Source organism: Manis pentadactyla, chromosome 18 (genome assembly GCF_030020395.1).
Source record: "Manis pentadactyla isolate mManPen7 chromosome 18, mManPen7.hap1, whole genome shotgun sequence".
Lineage (NCBI taxonomy): Eukaryota > Metazoa > Chordata > Mammalia > Pholidota > Manidae > Manis > Manis pentadactyla.
In genome coordinates this window covers 354,253-373,815 of record NC_080036.1, presented here as the reverse complement: position 1 = coordinate 373,815, position 19,563 = coordinate 354,253, and the positions used below count along the sequence as shown (strand labels likewise).

Here is a 19,563-nt window from a genome sequence, read left to right as displayed (position 1 = left end):
TTGCCATCATCACCATCCAAAGTCCTCAAAACCTTCATGGAAGCACATGGTATTACCCAAATCCACCCGCAGGTCAACTGCCTCCTTATATTCTGCATGGGTTGGTTTTGCTTATAAAAACCCCTAGGCCACGAACTGTAACTTAAGCTCCTGTATGTCCCTCCCTCCATCTGTGCCTCCTGTCCTTTCACACCTCACTTGCAGCAGAGTGCCAGGCACAGTTGTCCCTGAATTGTATACATGGCAGCCTGGCCTTTGTGCTGGGACCAGAACTGCCAAAGTTCCTGGCAAACTGCTAAAACTGCTGGAGACATCGGGAATGGCACTTTGGTCTTCTCTCTGATGTAACTCTAACACCGATGGGCCAGGGTCAAGACAGTGATGCAGCGAGTGTCTGTCTGGGCTAGGTAGTCATGAGAGGGGACAAGCTTTGGCTTGGGTGTCAAGAGACCCATGGGCCTGACAAAGTTACCACTTCATCTGTAAAAGGAGCGGGATTGGACTAGATAATTTCCAACATGCTTGAACCAGCTACCCCAAAGCAACCAGAGGTAGTTTCGGATTTGGCCACGTTTGGGTGAATCCTGAAGCCCCACGAGGTTATTCTAGAACAGCTGTTGCTCTAGTTGCCTTTGAGCCCATGGTCTTATAAAGTGTACAAAGTCCACTCCTGCTCAGGCCCCCATGCTGTGCTTCCAGGACTGCCTCTGCCCTCTCTGTACCTCCTGGGCACTCAGTGCCTGCTGGCTGGTGCCCACTGCGAGCTGCTGGGCCTGGGCTGCTTGCACTCACTGCTGCCCTGCCTGGCTCTGGAGCGCCTCCGTCCAAGCTCGGAAGTCACCCAGCTGCTCCTTCATGCTGGTCACCAGTCTTTCTGCTGGCCCCAGGAACTTCTGAACCTTTTGGAAAGAGGGAGGCTGGGGGTTTGTGGTGGGTCTCATAAGCAGTAGCTGTCATCCTTTTCTCCAGCGCATCAGGCAGCCAAAACTCTCTCCAACCAAGTCATTGCTATTGCCCCTTCCCTATACCCTCTGTCCCCTCGCATCCAGGCCTCCTCCTTCCCCAGCAGCTGAGCTGACCCCCACCCTACTGCAGCTCAGCCCCTGCCCCTGCCTTCTGCACCCAGCCCTGAGACCAGAAAAACAAAAGCTCAAAGCCAGTCCCAATGTTTATAACCTTTCTTCTTTAGGGTCCCAGTTCAGGTGCCGTCCAAGTCGCTTTCTGCATTTTCTATGCCTTGTACCTAAATCTGTCTGTTCATTCCCAAATATGGGGGATGGAAGCCATAAAGCCTCACCTCGGCAACCCTGTCCTGCATAAGCTGAAGGGAACAGCAGGTGCCCTGTGTGGTGTCCTGGGCCTCCTGCAGTGCCATGGTGCCCTGCTGCAGGTTCCCCACCACGTCCTCCACCTGGCCCTCCACTGCCTGGGCTTGGCTCCTGGAGCCACAGAGAAGGAGAGAGAGGAGAGAGAAGGAGTGAATAACAAACGGATAGTTGGGTGGCTCAACTCACTCACCAGGCTAGAATATCCTTCCCAGCAGAGACAACAAAAGGGATCTTAACTCAGTAGCATTTCCATCCCAAGATCCCACCTAGCAGACATGACAAATGTGTTATGTCTGAGACGCCCTTTGGACCTGGTTTCCAATATGGAAGACAGGACTGTGTGCTGTTTCACCTGGACACTGTGTGAGCCCCCTTTCAGTCCCCCAGCCCTCGGTACCCCCATGACCTGCAGAGGCTCCTCTCCCTCTCCCATCAAGCAGAGGAGTTGGGGAGCAAAACACAGGCCCAATCCTGAGCAGGGAGTTCAGGGCCCAGAGCCATACCTGGCCTTCTCAGCCTCATCCTGGAGCCTGCAAGCCCGGGCGATGTCCTGCTTGGTCTGGGACAGCACCAGGTCCACGTTGGGGAGCCTGGCTGCAATGGCCTGGATCTCACTCATCCTCTTCAGGACTTTGGCAGAGTCTGTGGGCAGCCACAGGGCCAGCACAGCCTCTCTGACCTCCTGCATGGTGGCCGCGTCTGTGTCAGGGTCTGGAAGATAGCAGCTCATCAGACTGGGGAAGCCCAGCCACCTCCCCAAAGGTCAGGGGCCTCTCCAGGCCGAGCAGCACCCACAGGAAGCTCAGTCCTTGCCCTGGCTGCTCCGTCCCAGGCACAATCAGGTGCCCATTCCCAGAGAATTTCCGGGAACGCTGGAGGAGAGGAGCATCAGCACAGCTGTGGTAACTCAGTGTCTGATGCCATGGGAGTTGTAGGCGGAGGAGAGGAGGTGGTGTCAGACAGCTGGAACCAAACAACACCTGGAGCACAAACATAATCAGCCCTGAGCTGGGGAGAGCCATCAGGAACTGGAATTGCTTCCTTGGCAGTAAGACCCCTTCCATGGGCCCCTCCTCAGGCCAGAGTGGTCATTTTTGCAAAGGCAGATAAAGATTCTCAGGTCTTTGCTCAAATACCACCTTCTCATAGAGGCTGGCCCTGGCCATCCGATCTAGAATCGCAACCTACACCCTAGGCCATCCCTCCTCTCCTCCTCCTCTGCTTTATCTTTCCCCCAGCATGTATCACTTCCCACATGCCAAATGCTTTACTCATTGTGGATAAAGTGAAGGTTTCTGTGGCCAGGATTCTCACCTGGCCCTGGTTGGCTAGCTCACTACACACGTGTGGGCAATGCATCATTACTGGCTCTATATAAAAGAGCCCTGCCACGGCTCTAGGCAACATTGTGGCATGGCTGCAAGGCTTCAGGCAGAGCTGTGCAGGCAGAGAGGCCCAGAGGAAGAGACTGGTTTGCTGCGTGCAGACTCGCTCTGAGTGGATGGGATTTTTAGTCATTGACCTGCCACCGTGGAAATAAAGTTGGGTGTAACCCTTTCACCCCAAGACCGTTCTACTGTTATTTCCTTGGTCACATTGAATCCACAGTGAACCCATTGGTAAGACACTCATTTTTCTGGTGTTTTGTCTGTTATCCCACCAGGACAAAGCTCCATGATGGCAGGACCTGGGTTTCATCCACGACTCTATCCCCAGGCCCTAGCACAGTGTCTGACTCTGAGAGTGAGAGGCACTCTGAATTTGTAGAGTAAATGAATGATTGAAAGATCTCCAGACCCAGGCCTCTTTTACTATTCAAGCAATCTGGGACAGATCAAATGGCTTCTCTGTGCTCAGTTTCCTGGTATATGAAATGGCAGTAACAGTCCTCAACCTGAAGGGATGAAATGAAACAATTCACAAAAATTTTACCGTCCAGTTCTGGGTCAGAGTAAGGCCAGAAGTACAGAGATGGCACCCTCCCTGCCATCTCACCCTGTTCCCTTCTATAGATTCTACTGGTATTGACCTGTGGGCACCCACCCAACCCAAAGGTTTCCCCTGGACTCCACTTCCTGTGAAGAGTCTTACTCTGCAAAGAGTTTCCTCACTGGCTACCTACACAGGCCCCAGCCCCAGTGTCCTCCTTGCTAGATGGAGGGACATTACTGGAAGGCAGAAGCCATGCCTCATTCATTGCTATGTCCCTTCAGTGCCAGATTCACACACTGCAGGGGTCCAAACCATGATTATGGCTGAGTTCATGAAGTTGGTTTATCTCCAGCTGCAGGTTTGCACAAGGACCTCCTCCTAGAGATCATCAACCTCTCATCTAATGCAGAGCCCAACACCCAGAACAAGGCTTACTGTGCCCCTTCCCCAGAAAGCCTCCCACAGAGAGCACACTCCCAACTAGCTTGGGCCCTCCCTTTATTCTGTGTCACTTTGGCTGTGCCCACAGGCACAGTCTGAGTTACACTCATTTTAATGTGCATCGAGTCTCAGGGTGGGCTTAGCAGACATCCACTGCTCCAAACGGCTAAGATTGAAAATCAGATTAGATTTGGTCCCTGCCCCATGGAACTCGAACCTGATGGGACAGACAGGCACATGACCAGGGAAGCACGACCCTGAATAGGATGCTAGGATGGCCACATGGGTAGGGCACCGCCTCCCTGTATCCGCAAGGAATTCCCACCACGACCCCACCCCCACCACCCATTCTGGGGCTCTCTGGGACGCTGACCCCAGCGTGGCTTTTGGCAAGCCCTGGGACCTCAGCAGACCCTTCCTGCCCATCTCTGACCTGCCATCCACTCATGAGGGGGCTTTGGCCTGTTTGGAGCAAGAGCACCACTACAGTAGCAAGAAAGCCACTGTTGTTAGACTAAGCCCTCAGCTCAGATGAGCTGGGCTGCCAGCCAAGCAAATTCCCTGGCAGGGTTGAGAAATCTAATAATATCAACTCGTATTCCTGAGGCACCTTTGATTTTTCAAAACACATTTTACATCAGTTACTAGATCCTCAGAATAGATGTGTGAAATACTAGCATCCCAGTTTGCAGAGGCGACAGATGAGGCAAAGAGAGCCGCGACTTGCCCAAAGTCACACAGGTTTCCTCTCTCCTGTCCGGGGATCTTTTCATTCTCCAGGGTGGCAAGAGACCACAGACTCCCACCGCCGTCAGGCCGCCCCGCTAGGACCCACCCACCCGCGCGCCGCCGTGTGCGTGCGGCGCTGTGAGGCGGAGTGGGGCGGTGCCAGGCTGGGAGATGGGGCGAAGCGCCAGGCGCACGGGCCGGTCGCGCAATCTCTTTGGCTGATCTTTCGCGCGTGCGCTTTGGGCCCCTCCCGCACCTGGAGGCCTGCGCTGGGAGCGCCTGCGCACTCCGCTCTGATGGGCCGTAAGCTTGTGGTCCTGAACCTGCTGGTGTTCCCTCACCTTTGCTGGGTTTAACCGGGTCTTGCCCACCTGAGCGCCGGTTGAGTGCTTTGCTTTCACTCGCCGACCCTTTGAGGTTGGTATCGGTTCAGTCCCAATTGAAAAATGACATTGAGGCACAGAGAGGTTAAAAGCCTTTTGCTACTTGCACTTCCCATCCACTACAGCGACACTGGGCAGTAGGAATAGAGTACGCGAGCCATTTGTGGACTTTTAAATCTTCCAGCAGCCACTTGGAAAAAAACTTAAAAAGGTGAAATTGATTTTAATAATGAATTTTATTTCAGAGGGAGATCCTAAATATTATCGTTTCAACATGTAAGCAGTGCACAATATGAGTGGGATTTTTGTGCCAAGTCTTTATGTTGTGTTTATTACACCTAACTAGCACACCTCGATTTGATTCCACAACCAGGCCCCACGTCAGGTGTTCAATAGTCAGGTCACTTAGTGGCTGTGGTATTGCCAGGAAGTAGCGGCTCCTGGCTCAAGTCCTCTTCTGTCTTTGCCCTTCTCACTCCTTTGTCTCTCAAGCAGTGATTTGTAACCCAGCCTTTGTGAACCTGACTGATCCTAGTTAATTCTTTATTGTGATTGTAAATGGAATCTTTTGCCATTATCTTTTCTAATGAGTTGCTTCTGACAAAAGAGGACAGCTATTGCTTCTTTTCCATTCCTTCTCTGCCATCCAAAGATAAGAAATTTTTCACTTTTTACTGTGGTTAAAAAAAAAAACTGATTTTTTCCCCTAAGCTTTATTCTATCTAGAATTTATTTTGGTGTGTGTCAAGGCAATAATAATAATAATCTAAATGGACTTTTTATACATAACCAAAGTCTGCAATATCAACCAATCCATGAGTAGTTCATTACTTCCCTCCTTATTTGGTAATGCTTCAGTGGTACATATTTCACTGAGTGAGTTTCAAGTATTCATAGATGGTTCTCCTATGGAGTTCATCTTTCTCCCAGTGCTCCTCATCCGTTCCGTTAGCAAAGCCTGTCAGTTTTGTTTTCAAAAGAGATCCAGAATCTGCTGTCATTGTAGTCCATGCCATCATTATAGTTCTAGATTTTTCCAATGGCCTCCTGCAGGTTCCCCCTGCTTCCACTTTTTCCAACGATAGTGTCTACTCTATACAGCAGCTGGAAAGAGCCATTAAACTATAAGTCAGGCTATTTCCTTCCTCTGCCCAAAGCCATTCAGTGGCTTCCCACCTATAGTACGATGAAGAGTAGTCCTCCAAAAGGTAGATCCTAACCTCGGACCCTGTGAATGTGACCTTATTTGGAAAATGTAATCTTTGGAAATGTCATCAAGTTAAGGTTCTCTAGATGAGATCATCCTGGATTACTCAGGTGGACTCCAAATCCAATGACAAGTGTTCTTAGAAGAGAAGGGAAGACACAGAGCAAGAGAAGACCTCTCATGCTGCCCGCCATCTTTAATCTCTCTCTTTTCTTTAGCAAGAAGACTGACAAGAATCTTTGCCTGTCACAGAAATGATGCAACATTTGTTTCTTCCAAGTGGAAATTCCCAGTGAGAGACATCACACCGAGAGTTGACCAGAGAGCAGCAAGCCTCCCACGGATTAGCATCCTGGGTGCTGCCCCTAACTTATACATCAGTGCTTTCCTGTGTTGAGTGTGTTGCGCAAAGGGCAGAGGGTGGGGCTTCGAAAGATGGTGCAGAGCGTCCTGGCCCCTGTCTGCTGATTCCCTAGCTGTGTGGTTCCCGTTTCTGAAAGTTTTACTCAGGTGCCTGAGCTAGTGATAAGGCCCTTTTTGAGAGGGGGGTTTGTGCGGATCCCGTGAGATCACGCCAGGCAAGTGCTTAGCATAATAAGGGGCACTGAAGGGGAGCTCAGCGGACGTCCGGCGTGCCTCGTTATTGCACGTGGTCCTGCAACTGAGTGTGAGACCAGTCTTTTAAGACCTCAGCGTCCAGGAGAACGCCCACAGCATGTGTACGTCTCCACCATTCAAATTCAGCCGGTTCGGGTTCCGGAGGACGTTCCAACAGTTTTGCAGCCGCGCTTATCGCCGGAGACAATGGTCTTGGGGGAGGGGCCGAGAGCGCACTTCCTCCGCCAGCGGCCAAGTGCTGCAGCCAAGTCCGAGGGAGCTGCCCCGCCTCCTCCCCGCTGTCCCGCTCGCAGGTGCGGGGCCTCGTCTGGGCTGCGGGGGCTCGGAGGCCAGGGAGCAGCCCTGCTGCTCTGACTCGAAGGGGCTTCCCGGGCCCCGCCGCCCGCCTCTCGCGCAGGCTCGGCCGAGGGTGGTGGCGCCGGTCCTCCCAGGGGGCCGTGGCGGCCGGAGGCGGGGGTCGTGCGGCCGCTCGGGGCGGCGCTGGGCCCGCCCCGCCGGCATCCCCGGCCCGACTTCCTCCTGCCTCGGCCGGCCCAGCTGGAGGAAGCGGCGGTGGCGTCGCGACCATGAGCGCGGGCGACGCGGTGTGCACAGGATGGCTCGTCAAGTCGCCCCCCGAGAGGAAGCTGCAGCGCTACGTGAGTACCGCCCGCGCCCCTTGGGGACCCGTGAGCCGGAGCCTTGGCTTCCGGCGGGGTTGACAGCCAGGACAAAATCGCCCCGTCGAGACCGCTCGCCGCTGCGCGCAGCAGCCGGCCGGGAACCGGGGGCCCTGCCCCGCCGCTGGCCCTCGAGGTGCAAGAGCATCCAGGGAGACGTGGCGAAAGCGGGGCTGTCCCAGAGCCCCGTGCCTGGCGAGGAGCGCATGGCAGGGCAGCGCAGGGGAGAGGGCAGGGGGCCGCGGGACGGGGCCTGCCCGGACCAGGCGGGCAGGGAGGCTCCAGCACTGCCCTGGGTCCGCCAGGAGTACTCTCTCGTGTGCCTGTCCTTGGACAGTGCAGTCTGGAGCCTTCCACAGACTGCACCTTGTTTCTCCTGGTGTCGCTTCTCAGCTTTTACCTTATGCCGACACTATCAGGAACGAAGGACTTGTGCCAGTGTGAACTAAGGGACGCTGGGAAGCGCGCATCTGCCTGCACGACCCATTACCCTGGGAAATGTACTACCGACAGCTCAAATGTTTCTGAGCTCCATCAGTCCCCTCAGGATCGGGTCTTAAAACATTCCGCCCAAAGACCTGATTGTTACAGAGAGTTCCGCAGACATTAAGAAGAGTCACTCCAGCCCTCAGGGAGTTAGTTGCATATAAATACATAGTAGGGCTTGATTTTTTTTAGGCTGGGAGTAGCTTGATGGATCCACGACGTTCTTAATTCCTCTTTTCTCGGCAAACGCTGAGCACAAGGGTAGGAAAAGAAAGGCACCCACGTGGGGCCCTGCTACAGAACAGCCCACCCGCAAAGGGCCGTGCTGTTGGGGAGAGCATGCTCCCAAACTACTGTGCACCTCTAGGCCAAAGATCACCACTGTTTCTGTTCCTACATTTATGAGGCACATTCTGCGTGAAAGTGGAGAAGGTGGGATAGTAAGAAGACTACTTCCACAATGTGTAAATACTTTCACATGATGGGTCAGGAATATGACCATACAGATATTCAGGGCCCCTTTCCCCATTTATTCTGGACTACGCAGGATCACTCTCATAGGACTCTCTGGGAAGATTTTTGTTCGTTCTGGTGAGCAACATTTTACATGTACATTATGCTACTTACCATGGAGGTATCAGAAGTCTATACATAGTGACAATTTTCAGAGTAACTGCCAGTGTGTCCCTTCATTCTTTTTGAGTTCCCAAGTCCGTAAACACAAGGTACAATGAAGTGCTTTGAAGACGTCTTGATACTCAAAGGAGGTGAGGGAAAAAAACCCACTCGCCATGATCTGCACAGGTGGGTAAGGGTTTGTTGCACAGGGGTACTTGCAAGGATAGTGCAAAGTGGCTTTCCTTGTTGCACTGTGGAATGTGAGACATTTTCAGGGTTCACCAGATATTTGCAGAGTGGCACTCACTTTTCAGTAGATAACTCAGAAAGATGGTGCATCTGGAGGGCAAAGTTTGTGGAAGATTTTTTTCCCAATCCTGTTTGTTTCTTGTTCTGACCACACTGGTTTAGTAAAGTTTTTAGCACTTCATCAACCTTGAAAAGGCATGGGTGTTATATACCTATTACCATACATGGTTCATTCTTTTTTGGTGACAGGAAAGTGTGGCAAGTGTGAACTTTGCGCTAACACGTGTGTAGGACATGCAATGGTACAGTGGTGATGACAGCAGTTGAAGAGACGAGAGTACCTAGATGTCATCTTGCCAACACTCCAAGACATAAACCTTGAACTTTTGGTCCATGGTTGGTTGGGAACTTTTTCTGAGGGTCATAGTCATTTAGACAGTCAATGCTCTTGTTGAAAGGCGTTGCTGAAACACACGACAAAAACTCCGTATCTTCTCATTTCTAAGTTCTGCAGGAATCCTTTGGTGCCACTAGATGGCAACCACATGTCAGTTCAATGGGGTACGGACCTGGCTATTCACCTTAAACACAGTTCTTGGCAGGAAGTTTTTCCTTCTGCCCTTTAAATTGAGCGCCAGTTCTTACCCAGGCTTTGAGTCACGGGGCTAGATAGACAGACAAGACTTAATCCCTGTCCTTTAGAAGTCCATGGTCTAACGTAAGTAGTGTGAGATGTTACAGGGCAGTAATCAGTTGTTAGCACTGCCAGGCCAACTAGCAACACTCCATTGTTTGTTGTTAGATTACAAATGGAAGCTGAATCTGGTTTTAGGGTAAATATTTCAGTCCAAGGTAAATGTGTGCTTCATCCTCCTGAGTCCATGAGCCAAGGCAAGAAGAAAGTTATTTTTATCATTGCTCTTTTAAAAGATAGTTGATTGCTTTCTTTGGTAATTGTTGTTTCACAAATAATATAGGAATATATTCTTGTAAAAAATGAAATGATCTAGGAATAAAAAGAATAAAAAGTGAAAGGCCCCCTTTAACTCTCCCCCACATCTAACCCTTTCTGTGTACCCCTCCTCCCTGCACTTCCCTTCCTACAGATAACAACTGTTGTTACCATTTTGGTGAGTATCATTCTAGAAAAATTTCTACTGAAGATAAGTTGTGTTTTTGCACAAATGAGAACACACTGTACAAATTGTCCTGTGATTTGCTTTCGAAAAATAAAATCAAAAACAGGATTTGTAACAATCCTGGACATCTTTCCAGGTTAGTATATACAGACTTCATTCTTTTAAGCCATTGCCTAATATTCCTTGTAACAGATGTAACACTTTAACAATTTCTCTGTTGAGCATTTGTGTTGCTTTTATTTTCTCTGTTTTAAAGAATGATGTAACAGCAGTAATAATAAAATTATAAATAATAATTCACATTTATTGAATGGTTGTATGTGCCAGGCACTAAACTAAGGACTTGACTTGTTCATTTAGTCTTCAAAATGACACTAAGAGCCAGGTACTGTTTTCATCTCTGGATGCAAGTTGGATATATAATTTGCAAATGTTTTCTACTAGTCTATGGTTTGACTTTTCATTTTCTTTTACAGTATCATTTGTGGAACAAAAATTTTAATATTTTGATTAAATCCAATTCATCAATTTTTCTTTTATGGATCATGATCTTAGTGTCAAATCTAAGAACTCTTCACCTAAACCTCAATCCTGAAGATTTTCTCTCCTGTTTTTTTTCCTAAAGGTTTTATAGTTTTACATTTTATATTTAGATCAGTGATCTATTTGAGTTAAATTTTGTAAAAGGTGTGAGGTTATGCTGTGGTTCATGGTCTTGCAAAGTGATTCCATTTGTTCCAGTACCATAGATTGTCTTTACTGAATTACTTTTGCAACTTTGTTAAAAATCGATTGGTCATATTTATATAGGTCTATTTCTGTGTTCTCTAGTCTCTTCCATTGATACTTGTTCATCTTTATGCTAATAGCATGCTGTTTTTATAGCAATAGCTTTATAACAATTCTTGAAATTAGGCAGTTTTAGCCCTCCAAATTTGTTTTTCTTTTCAGAGTTGTTTCTTTTCAGGCTATTCTAGGTCCTTTGCCTATCCATATCAGTTTTAGAATTAGTTTGTCAATTGACTTTTGCACATTAACGTTGCATCCTGCAATCTTGCTAAACTCACTTATTTGTTCTAGTAATCTTGTTTCTAGTTAGAACCAGCTGTACTATCAATGTTACATAGAAATGATGAGAGCAGACATCCTAGACTTTTTCCTGATATTAGGGGAAAGACATTTTGTCTTTCACCTTTTAAATATGTTAGCTGTAGGCTTTTTGTGACAGTGCCTTTTATCAAGTCAAGGAAGTACCCTTGTATTGCTACTTTGCTGAGATTTTTTTTGTGTGAACTGGATTTTGTTAAATGCCTTCCCTGAATCTATAAAAGTAATAGTATGCTTTTTCTTTTTTTGTCTGTGACTCTGGTAAATTATTCTGATTGATTTTTGCATGTTAAGCCAGCCTTGAACTTCTGGCATAAACTTCACTTGGTTGTGATATTTCATCCTTTTCATATATTGCTGGATTTAATTTGCTAATATCTTGCTAAGGATATTTGTGTCCTTGTCCGTGAGTGATATTGGTCTATGATTTTCCTTTTTTGTACTGTTGTCTTTGTCTGGTTTTGATATTAACATAATGCTAGCCTCATAAAATGAATTAGGAAGTGTTCCCCCCTCTTCTGTTTTCTGAAAGATATACTATATAACTGGTATTCCTTCTTCCCTAAATGTTTGGCAAAATTCACTGTTGAAGCCTTCTGGTCCTGGACTTCTTTCTGTGGGATGGTTAAGTACAAATTCTATTTCTTTAACAGAAATAGGGCTATTCAGGTTATGCACGTCTTCTTGAATGAACTTTGGTAGTTGATGTTTTTCAAGGATTTTCTCTTCTCTATTTCATCCAAGTTCTTGAATTTATTGCCATAAATTTGTTCATTATATTCCTATTATCCTTTTAATGTCTGTAGGATCTGTAGTCATACTCCTTTTTCATTTACGATTTTGTAATTTATTTTATCTCTATTTTTTCCTGATTAGACTGGCTAGAGTATTATCAGTTTTACTGATATTTTTTATGAGCGTGCCTTTGGTGTCATTGGTCTTCTCTATTGTTTTTTTGCTGTCAATTTCATTGATTTATCCTCTTATCTTTACTATTTATTTTCCTCTGATTGCTTTGGGTTTAGTTTTATTTCTTCTTTATCTAGTTTCTTAAGGCAGAAGCTTAATTACTTATTTGAGATCTTAATATTTTCTAATATGAGCATTTAATGCTGTAAACTTCCCTCTAAGCATTGCTTTAGGTGCTTGCCACAAAGCTTGATATGCTGTGTTTCACTTTCATTCATTTCAAAATATTCCTTAATATCCCACTGAGATTCCTTCTTTGATCCAAGGATTGTTTAGAAGTTTTTCCAAATAGTGGAGAATTTTCTAGATACCATTCTGTATTTTTCTAGTTAAATTCCATTATGATCTAACAGCAAACTGTATGAGTTCTATTCTTTCAAATTTGTTAAGTTTATATTATGGCCCACAAAGTAGTTTTATTTGGTGAATATTACATCTTCACTTGAAAAAAAAGCATGTATTCTTTTCTTGTTGGGTAGAGTTTTCTGTAAATGCAAATTAGGTCATGTTGATTGATAGTGTTCTTCATTTCTTTTATATCCTTACTATTTTTCTGCTTACTTTTACTATTAATTATTGAGAGAGGAGTGTGAAAGTTTCCATCTGTAACTGAATTTGTCTGTTTCTCCTTTTGGTTCTATTTCTTTTTGCTTTGTGTATTTTGATGCTCTACTGTTAATTAGATGCATTTAGAATTATGTTTTCTTGGAGAATGGACTCATTTTTCATTATTTAATGTTTCTCTTTATTCCTGATGCTATTCCTTGTTCTGAAGTCTACTTTTTCTTATATAACTACCCCAGGTTGTTTTGGACAGGTGTTTGCATGGGATCTTTTTCCATTCTTTACTTCTAACCTGTCTGTGTCTATATTTAACATGAATTTCTTATATGCACCAGATAGTTGGGTCTTGCTTTTTTATGCAGTTCTGTGCTCTTTAATTGGTATATGTAGTTCATTCACATAAAATGTGGTCACTGAAATGTTTGGATTAAAGTCTACAGTATTGCTTGCTGTTTTCTCTTTGTCCTATCTGTTCTTTGTTTCTTCTGTCTTCTGTTTCTGCCTTCCCTTGGGTTAACTGAACCTTTTTTATTCCATTTTATCCCCACTATTAACTTATCAATAATAACTTTTTAGGGGCATTATGATTAGTACACATAATGTGGGGGGGAGCACGGGGACAGAAGTATAACACAGAGAAGACAAATAGTGATTCTATAGCATCTTACTATGCTGATGTATGGTGACTATAATGGGGTATGTGGTGGGGACTTGATAATGGGGGAATCTAGTAACCACAATGTTGCTCATGTAAGTGTATATTAATGATACCAAACAAATAAAAAATAAATAAATAACACAAAATTAATTAATTAATTAAAAATAATAACTTTTTAAATTTTAGTAGTTGCCCTAGGGTATAAAATATACATCTTTAGTTTTCCTTTAAATAAATAATATACCACTTAATGAGCCTTATAGCAGTATATTCACAATTCTGTACTTACGTTCTCTGTGCTATTGTTGTCATTGCATTTTATTCTGACATAAGCTGTAAATACATGATACGTCGTTAATAAATTTAGACAACCAGTTATGTTTTCTTATTATTTTATTTTTATTTTTTTATTTTGGTATCATTAATCTACAATTACATGAAGAACATTATGTTTACTAGGCCCCCCCCTTCACAGTCGACAACCAATTATCTTTTCAAGCAGTTAAAACAAAGGAGAAAAATTAAAGTTTATTTGCCTTTCTTTATTCCACATCTATCTAGCACTCTTCATTTCTTTGTGGTGATTCAAGATTCTGTCTGGTGTCATATTCCTTCTGCCTAAAGACCTTCCTTTAACATTTTATGTAGTTTATATCTGCTGTTGGATTCTCTTAGTTGTGTTTGTCTGAGATGTTTATTCTCCCTCATATTTGAAAAATACATTTTTTTGAAAAATATTTTCACTGAAATTCTGGGTTCACGATTTTTTTTCTTACAACACCTTAAAGATGTCTCTCCTCTGTCTGTCTTCTGTCTTCAGATTCTTCTAGTGATAACTTCTATTTAGGGCCGAAGCTGCTTGCCTGAGCTGCTTTCTCTTAGTGTCTGCATGACGTTGAACTTTAGATTTTGTATTTTCAGTCTACCATCTTGCAAATTGTCTCATTTATTCTTTTTTTCATTTTTATTCTTATTTACCCTGTTTTGGATTAATTAATTTTTTACAAAATTCCATTTTTATCTTCTTTGTTGGCTGTGCCTCTGTGTTTTTTAACAGTGGTTGCTTTAGGGGTTTAGTGTATATCTCTAACTGGCCACAGTCTACCTTAAACTAATATATCATTTCCTGTATGGAAGAAGAAACTTACCATATACCATCTGTCAAACTTTGTGCTACTGTTGTCATACATTTTATTTCTATGTGAATAGTTGCTGCTTGAAATTGTCCCACAGCTCATTGATGCTGAACTCTTCTTATTCTTCAGCATTTTTTCTCTGTTGTTGTGGGTGGTCTATTTCTTGGTCTTTCAAGTTCAGTGATTTTTTTATTCCATGTCTAATCTGCTGTTAATTCCATCCAATGTATTTTTCATCTTTAGAAGTTGAGTTTGTGTCTTTGTTTTCTTTTGTGTCTCTCTTTAATATGCTGATGTTTTCCTCTACCTACTTGAGCATGTGGAGTATATTTATAACTGTCTTACTGTCCTTGTCTACCGATGAAAAGTGCAGCAACTTCTCTTCCACATTGGAGGGGATAGCATGCTTCAAATCATTGTGCCCTAGAAACTTTACTTATGGGCCAGGCTCCTGAAACTTGTAGAAAGAGCTTCATACTTTATGGTGTGCATTGTCTTACTAAACAAAGATATTCTTTACTTTGTACTCAACAGGTCTAATCAGCACGATGTCATTAATTTAGTGGGCCAGTGTGATGTTCTGTGAGACATTAAGGCAATCATTTTCTCTGTGGTCTACATTGTGGCAGAGAGCAGCAAACCTTTCATAGCTGTGAGGCAAGATCGTAAAGTTGTACTAGTTGTTTCTGCTGATACTTGCAAGTTGACAGAGAGTTAAAAACATCTGCCAGATCAATAGCTGAATACCAGATGCCAGGGCGGTGTTGATTTGATCTAGTGAAGAGACTGTCTAGAAGAGCAGCTGTAATTAGTATCAGCATTGGATTAAATTTATGATAATACATTCTCTAAGATCCATCTACCTTATGCAGCAGCCAAACAGGCATGTTAAATGGAGATGTGGTTGGAATCACTGCCACTGCATCTTTCAAGTCATTGATGGTGGCTAATCTCTGTAATTCCCCTATGTGTACAGTATTGCTTTTGAATTACTGTAATGGTTATGAGTGTGGGGTGTTCCAGTGACTTTGGCCGTTCCTACCATCACATTCGTCACTCTGGACCAGAATGCTCATGCGGGGGTTTGATTGGTTGCCAGGGTTGTCTGTCCCAATTACACATTCAAGAATTGGAGAAATGGCCATAGACCTACGGGGCCCACTCTGTGATGGAGTTAAGTTAAAACTGCATTTATCAACTAGCCTCCCTAAAATTCTCTTTCAGGAGATCTAATGGAGATGGGTAAGTGAAGAGTCACACATGGGAACTCCACTAGACTTTTCTGTCTTTCTATGCCTTTGTATTTGTCCTTTTACATAACGACAAGGAAAGTCTGATATCTCAACCTCACTAAGTGTAACTATGTTTAGTCCATGTTTCAGTCGGGTAAACTTAGAACACTCTAAATGCTTGAGCTAACACATTAAATGTAGAATTTCTGGTGAGTGCACCCATATCAGTACATTTAGCTTGATCCAGTATTTTATTCTGTCTTCCTTGGCCCAACATCATTAGAACACATTTTCACACATTCTAATGGTTTTTAAGGACAGCTTTGTTGGGGCACACACAGACAGACACATACACACTCATGCAAGTAGAATTGGCACTGCTTTAGTGGCACTCCAAAAATTCTGTTACATTCTGTTTTCATTTCTGTTCACTTCAAGGTATCTTCTAATTTCCCTTGTTATTTCTTCTGTGACCCATGTGTTATTTAATGTCTGAATATATTTGATTTAATGGAAGTGTGTTGTTTAATGTCCAAATATATTTCCATTTTTGAATTCTAACTTCATTGTGGTTAGACAATATACTTTGCATGATTTCAGTTCTTGTAAATTTGTTCACACTTGACCTAGCATGTGGTTTATCTTAGTAAATGTTCTGTGTGCACTTGAAGGTGCATTTTGTTGTTGTTGGGTGGAGCGCTTTATAAATATCAATTAGGTCAAGTTGGTTGATCATGTTGTTCATTTCTCTATCCTTGTTGATGTTTTGTCTTTGTGTTTTACTAATTAATGAAAGAAGGGTATTGAAATTACAACTCTAATTGTGGATTTGTCTATTTATCCTTGGTATTTTGTTAGTTTTTGCCTTGTATTTTTTGAAGCTCTGTTGAGTTGTACACATTTAGGGTTGTTATTTTATCTTGATGAATGAACCCCTCTACCATGAAATGACCATATTTATTCCTAGCATTCTTCTTTGCTCTAAATTTTATTTTTCTGATATTCAGGGTCATTGTAAGGGTTTATTTTCTAGGACTATTTCTGGCACCAAACACTGTATCGGTCAGGTTCTAGACAGGACAACAGAAGCCACAGTAGGTATTTGACAGAGATGATTCAATATAGGGTGTGGTTTACATGTATAAGAAGACTGAAAGAGCAAAAGGGGGCATTCAGATATGAATAAGTACAAAGATCAGCTACTATTACAAGAACTCAGGCATAAAAGTGAAGGTTGGCATGACTAGAAACTAGGAGGTTGGAGGAGGGGTACCTGTAGCCATTCATCTATTGCTTCTGATGGAGAAGGTGCTATGAAGTTAGTGCTGGTACGTTTGAGGCAACCTGATGAAGCTGGAAGCTGGAGATGGTGCTGTCTCCTGCCACTGGAGGGATGCTGAGAGTCCCTTCTCCCTTCTTCCTGCCTTGTCATTTTTTGACAGTGTTTCCCATTAGCAGAATCCAACAGGAAGAAAGCCAGCAACAGAGTTTGAGAAATGTGGTTGGTAGAGTCCCAGTCTCAGAATCAGAAGAGAGTGTAGAGGGGTGGTCTTGGGGTTGAGAAACAGTAGATAATAAACAACTGGAATAGTTTGGATCTATTCTCCAGTATGTCCCACCTTTTCTTTATATATATTATCATTCTGTCCTTTTGGTCAGTGTTTGGAGAGGCTTTCTCAGGTGAAGCTTTCAGCTCACTGACTTTGTAAAGTGCTGTTCAGCTTGTTGATTGGTAGTCATCCTTTTAATTTCTAAAACCTGCTTCCTTTTCACATCAGCCTGCCCATCTTTTCTGGAAATGAAACCTCTTGTGAGGACTTTCCCTAGCATATGTATCATATCCTGTTTTGCTCCCTCACATCAATACAGATATTTAGGGGAACAGGGTTCTAGAAAGAGGGAAAAGAAAGTGTAAAGGCCCTGAGGCAGAAGGAATAGATTTGCTGTATTTGAAGAGGAGCTTTTTGAATTTGCTTTTGTATTCTTCAAATGCTTGATGATTCTTGGTTGTTTGCTCTTGGTTGTGTCTAAGGGTCTAGACAGTGATTCTCAGTGGGGGTGAGACTTAATCTTCAAGATAGGGATGTGATATTTAGCAAAAAGTAAAAGTGGTTAAATTTACATTTCAGATAGTAAACACAATTTAGAAAATATATGTAAGTATGCCCACTTTATCCCCAGGAGACATTTGGCAATATCTGGAGACATTTTTGCTGTGACAGCTAGTGGGGAGGATGCTTCTGGCATCTAGCGAGTAGAGCCCAGGGATGCTGCTGAGGATCCTGCAGTGCACAGGGCGGCCCCCACAGCAGAGTCATCCGGCCCAAACTGTCACGAGTGCGGAGAGTGAGAAATTCTGTTTCAGTTTGAATAGTGAATTTCTTAGACTGAAATGAGGATCCTGTTGACAAGTACCTGTTTCAATTATAGGAGCTTATTTCTTGTTATGGGGAAGAGGAAGGCTGGGACCTCGGTTGGCTAGTTTGTCTTCTGTGCATAGCTCTCATAGCAACTAGAAATCTCTATACATAGGATCACCACCACCATGAGTCCCATCTACTCTGGTACCTTGTGTCTTGTGAGCTCAGTTCCATGACGGGCTCAGGAAAAAGAAGATTCTGGGTTTTGTCCGATTTTTCTTGTCAGGGTAGAAGGGATATTCTTTGCAACTTTTTACATTCTAGGCAGAAATGGTAACCCCTTCTAGTTATTGTTTGAGTTAATTAACTCTTACTATTTTATTTCTTGGTATTTATTAATTTATGTTCTTAGTTTTTGACATTTACGTGATCTCAGCCTCTGAGCTATATGTAGAGGATGTGTTGGATGTTTCAGATTTACACAGCCATCATTACCAAGGCTGGTTTCATTTTTTCTTTAATGTTTATTTCTCTAGTTCAGTTGGTATTTCTATTAGTGTAAGGTGAGGGGATAACTTTATTTTACAAATAGTTAACTGATCCAGCACTATTTGTTGTAGTCCTTCTTCTATAGATATTTTGTATATATGTTGCCAGAGAGAGTGTATTGTTTTCTTACAATTTTTAAAATTAAGGTATCATTGATATATACTCTTGTGAAGGTTTCACATGAAAAACAATGTGATTACTACATTCACCCGTATTATCAAGTCCCCCCAACACCTCAGTGCAGTCACTGTCCATCAGTGTAGTAAGATGCCAGAGTCACTAGTTGTCTTCTCTGTGCTGCACTGTCTTCCCCTTGACCCCACACACCAAGTGTACTAAACATAATACTTCTCAATCCCCTTCTCCCACCCTCCCCACCCACGCTTGTTTCTCAGTATCTATAACAGCATTATAATTTTTCACTGTATGACAGTGTCATGATAGGCCTTTTCTCATTCCCACTTTCATGCTGCTATAAACAAAGCTGCAGTGAATATCTTTGTACATACGTCTTTGTGGTCATGTGCAATTATGCTTGTAAACAATTCTTAGAAGTGGAATTGCTGAGTCACAGTGTATGTGCATGTGAGTGTAAAACGCCAATAGATACCAAATTGTCTGAAGTGTCTGTCCATTTTCCACTCCTTGTGCATTAAAGTCCTTGTTCCTCTGCAACCCTGCAAATGTTTTTGATCTTTGCAAAGTCAATAGTTGATAAATGGTATTTTGTTCTAATTAAATTTCTTGTGTAGTGAGGTTGAGCATCCTTTAGCAATTTATATTCTGTTTCTACAACATAATATTAACAGTAACCTACATCTTAAATCCTTAGTTGGGTCTCTTTAGGGTAGTCTTGTTCACTTGATTTTCTTGTCAATTCTTAGCCTTTGTCTCAGTTTTAGAACTGTTATTAAATAAATAATTTAAAAAATTTGAAACATGTAAATAAATATAGCATATCAATAATCATCAGGGAAATGCAGATCAAAACCACAGTGAGCTATCACCTCCCACCAGTCAGAGGGCTAGTATGGACAAGACAAGCAATGACAAGTGTGGGCCAGGACGTGGGGAAAAGGGAGCCCCCATGCACTGCTGCTGGGCATGTAAGCTGTATAGCCACTGTGGAAAGCAGTATGGAGGTTCCTCTAAATACTAAAAATAGAAATACCGTGGGATCCAGCAACTACACTTCTGAG

The 19,563-nt window shown here is 43.6% G+C and overlaps 2 protein-coding genes across 4 annotated transcripts in view; one reads left to right on the top strand and one right to left on the bottom strand.

Annotated features, from left to right (window-relative positions):
* Positions 1–727: 727 nt before the first annotated feature.
* LOC130681463 (laminin subunit beta-3-like) lies at positions 728–2,687 on the bottom strand. Its single transcript, XM_057494720.1, has 3 exons — positions 1,832–2,687; positions 1,298–1,439; positions 728–899 (listed from the first exon to the last, which is right to left on the bottom strand). The coding sequence occupies exons 1-3, from the start codon at positions 2,056–2,058 to the stop codon at positions 789–791; spliced, it is 480 nt and encodes a 159-aa protein (XP_057350703.1). The 5' UTR covers positions 2,059–2,687; the 3' UTR covers positions 728–788.
* A 4,516-nt stretch (positions 2,688–7,203) lies between these two features.
* LOC130681481 (GRB2-associated-binding protein 3-like) overlaps positions 7,204–19,563 on the top strand; it is a 70,013-nt gene continuing 57,653 nt past the window's right edge. For all 3 annotated transcript variants that reach the window (XM_057494734.1, XM_057494735.1, XM_057494733.1), the window contains exon 1: positions 7,204–7,276. In XM_057494734.1, the coding sequence (XP_057350717.1) occupies positions 7,205–7,276 (72 nt within the window). In that variant the 5' untranslated portion in view covers position 7,204. The remainder of the gene's footprint in view (positions 7,277–19,563) is intronic.

Bases quoted from the DNA above. Each gene is read 5' to 3' on its own strand.
- LOC130681463 (XM_057494720.1), bottom strand. From the start codon at position 2,058: ATGAGCTGCTATCTTCCAGACCCTGACACAGACGCGGCCACCATGCAG. The intron at 1,440-1,831 runs GTATGGCTCTGG...CTGTGGCTCCAG, and splicing joins GATGAGGCTGAGAAGGCCAG to GAGCCAAGCCCAGGCAGTGG. The intron at 900-1,297 runs GTGAGGCTTTAT...TCTTTCCAAAAG, and splicing joins TGCAGGACAGGGTTGCCGAG to GTTCAGAAGTTCCTGGGGCC.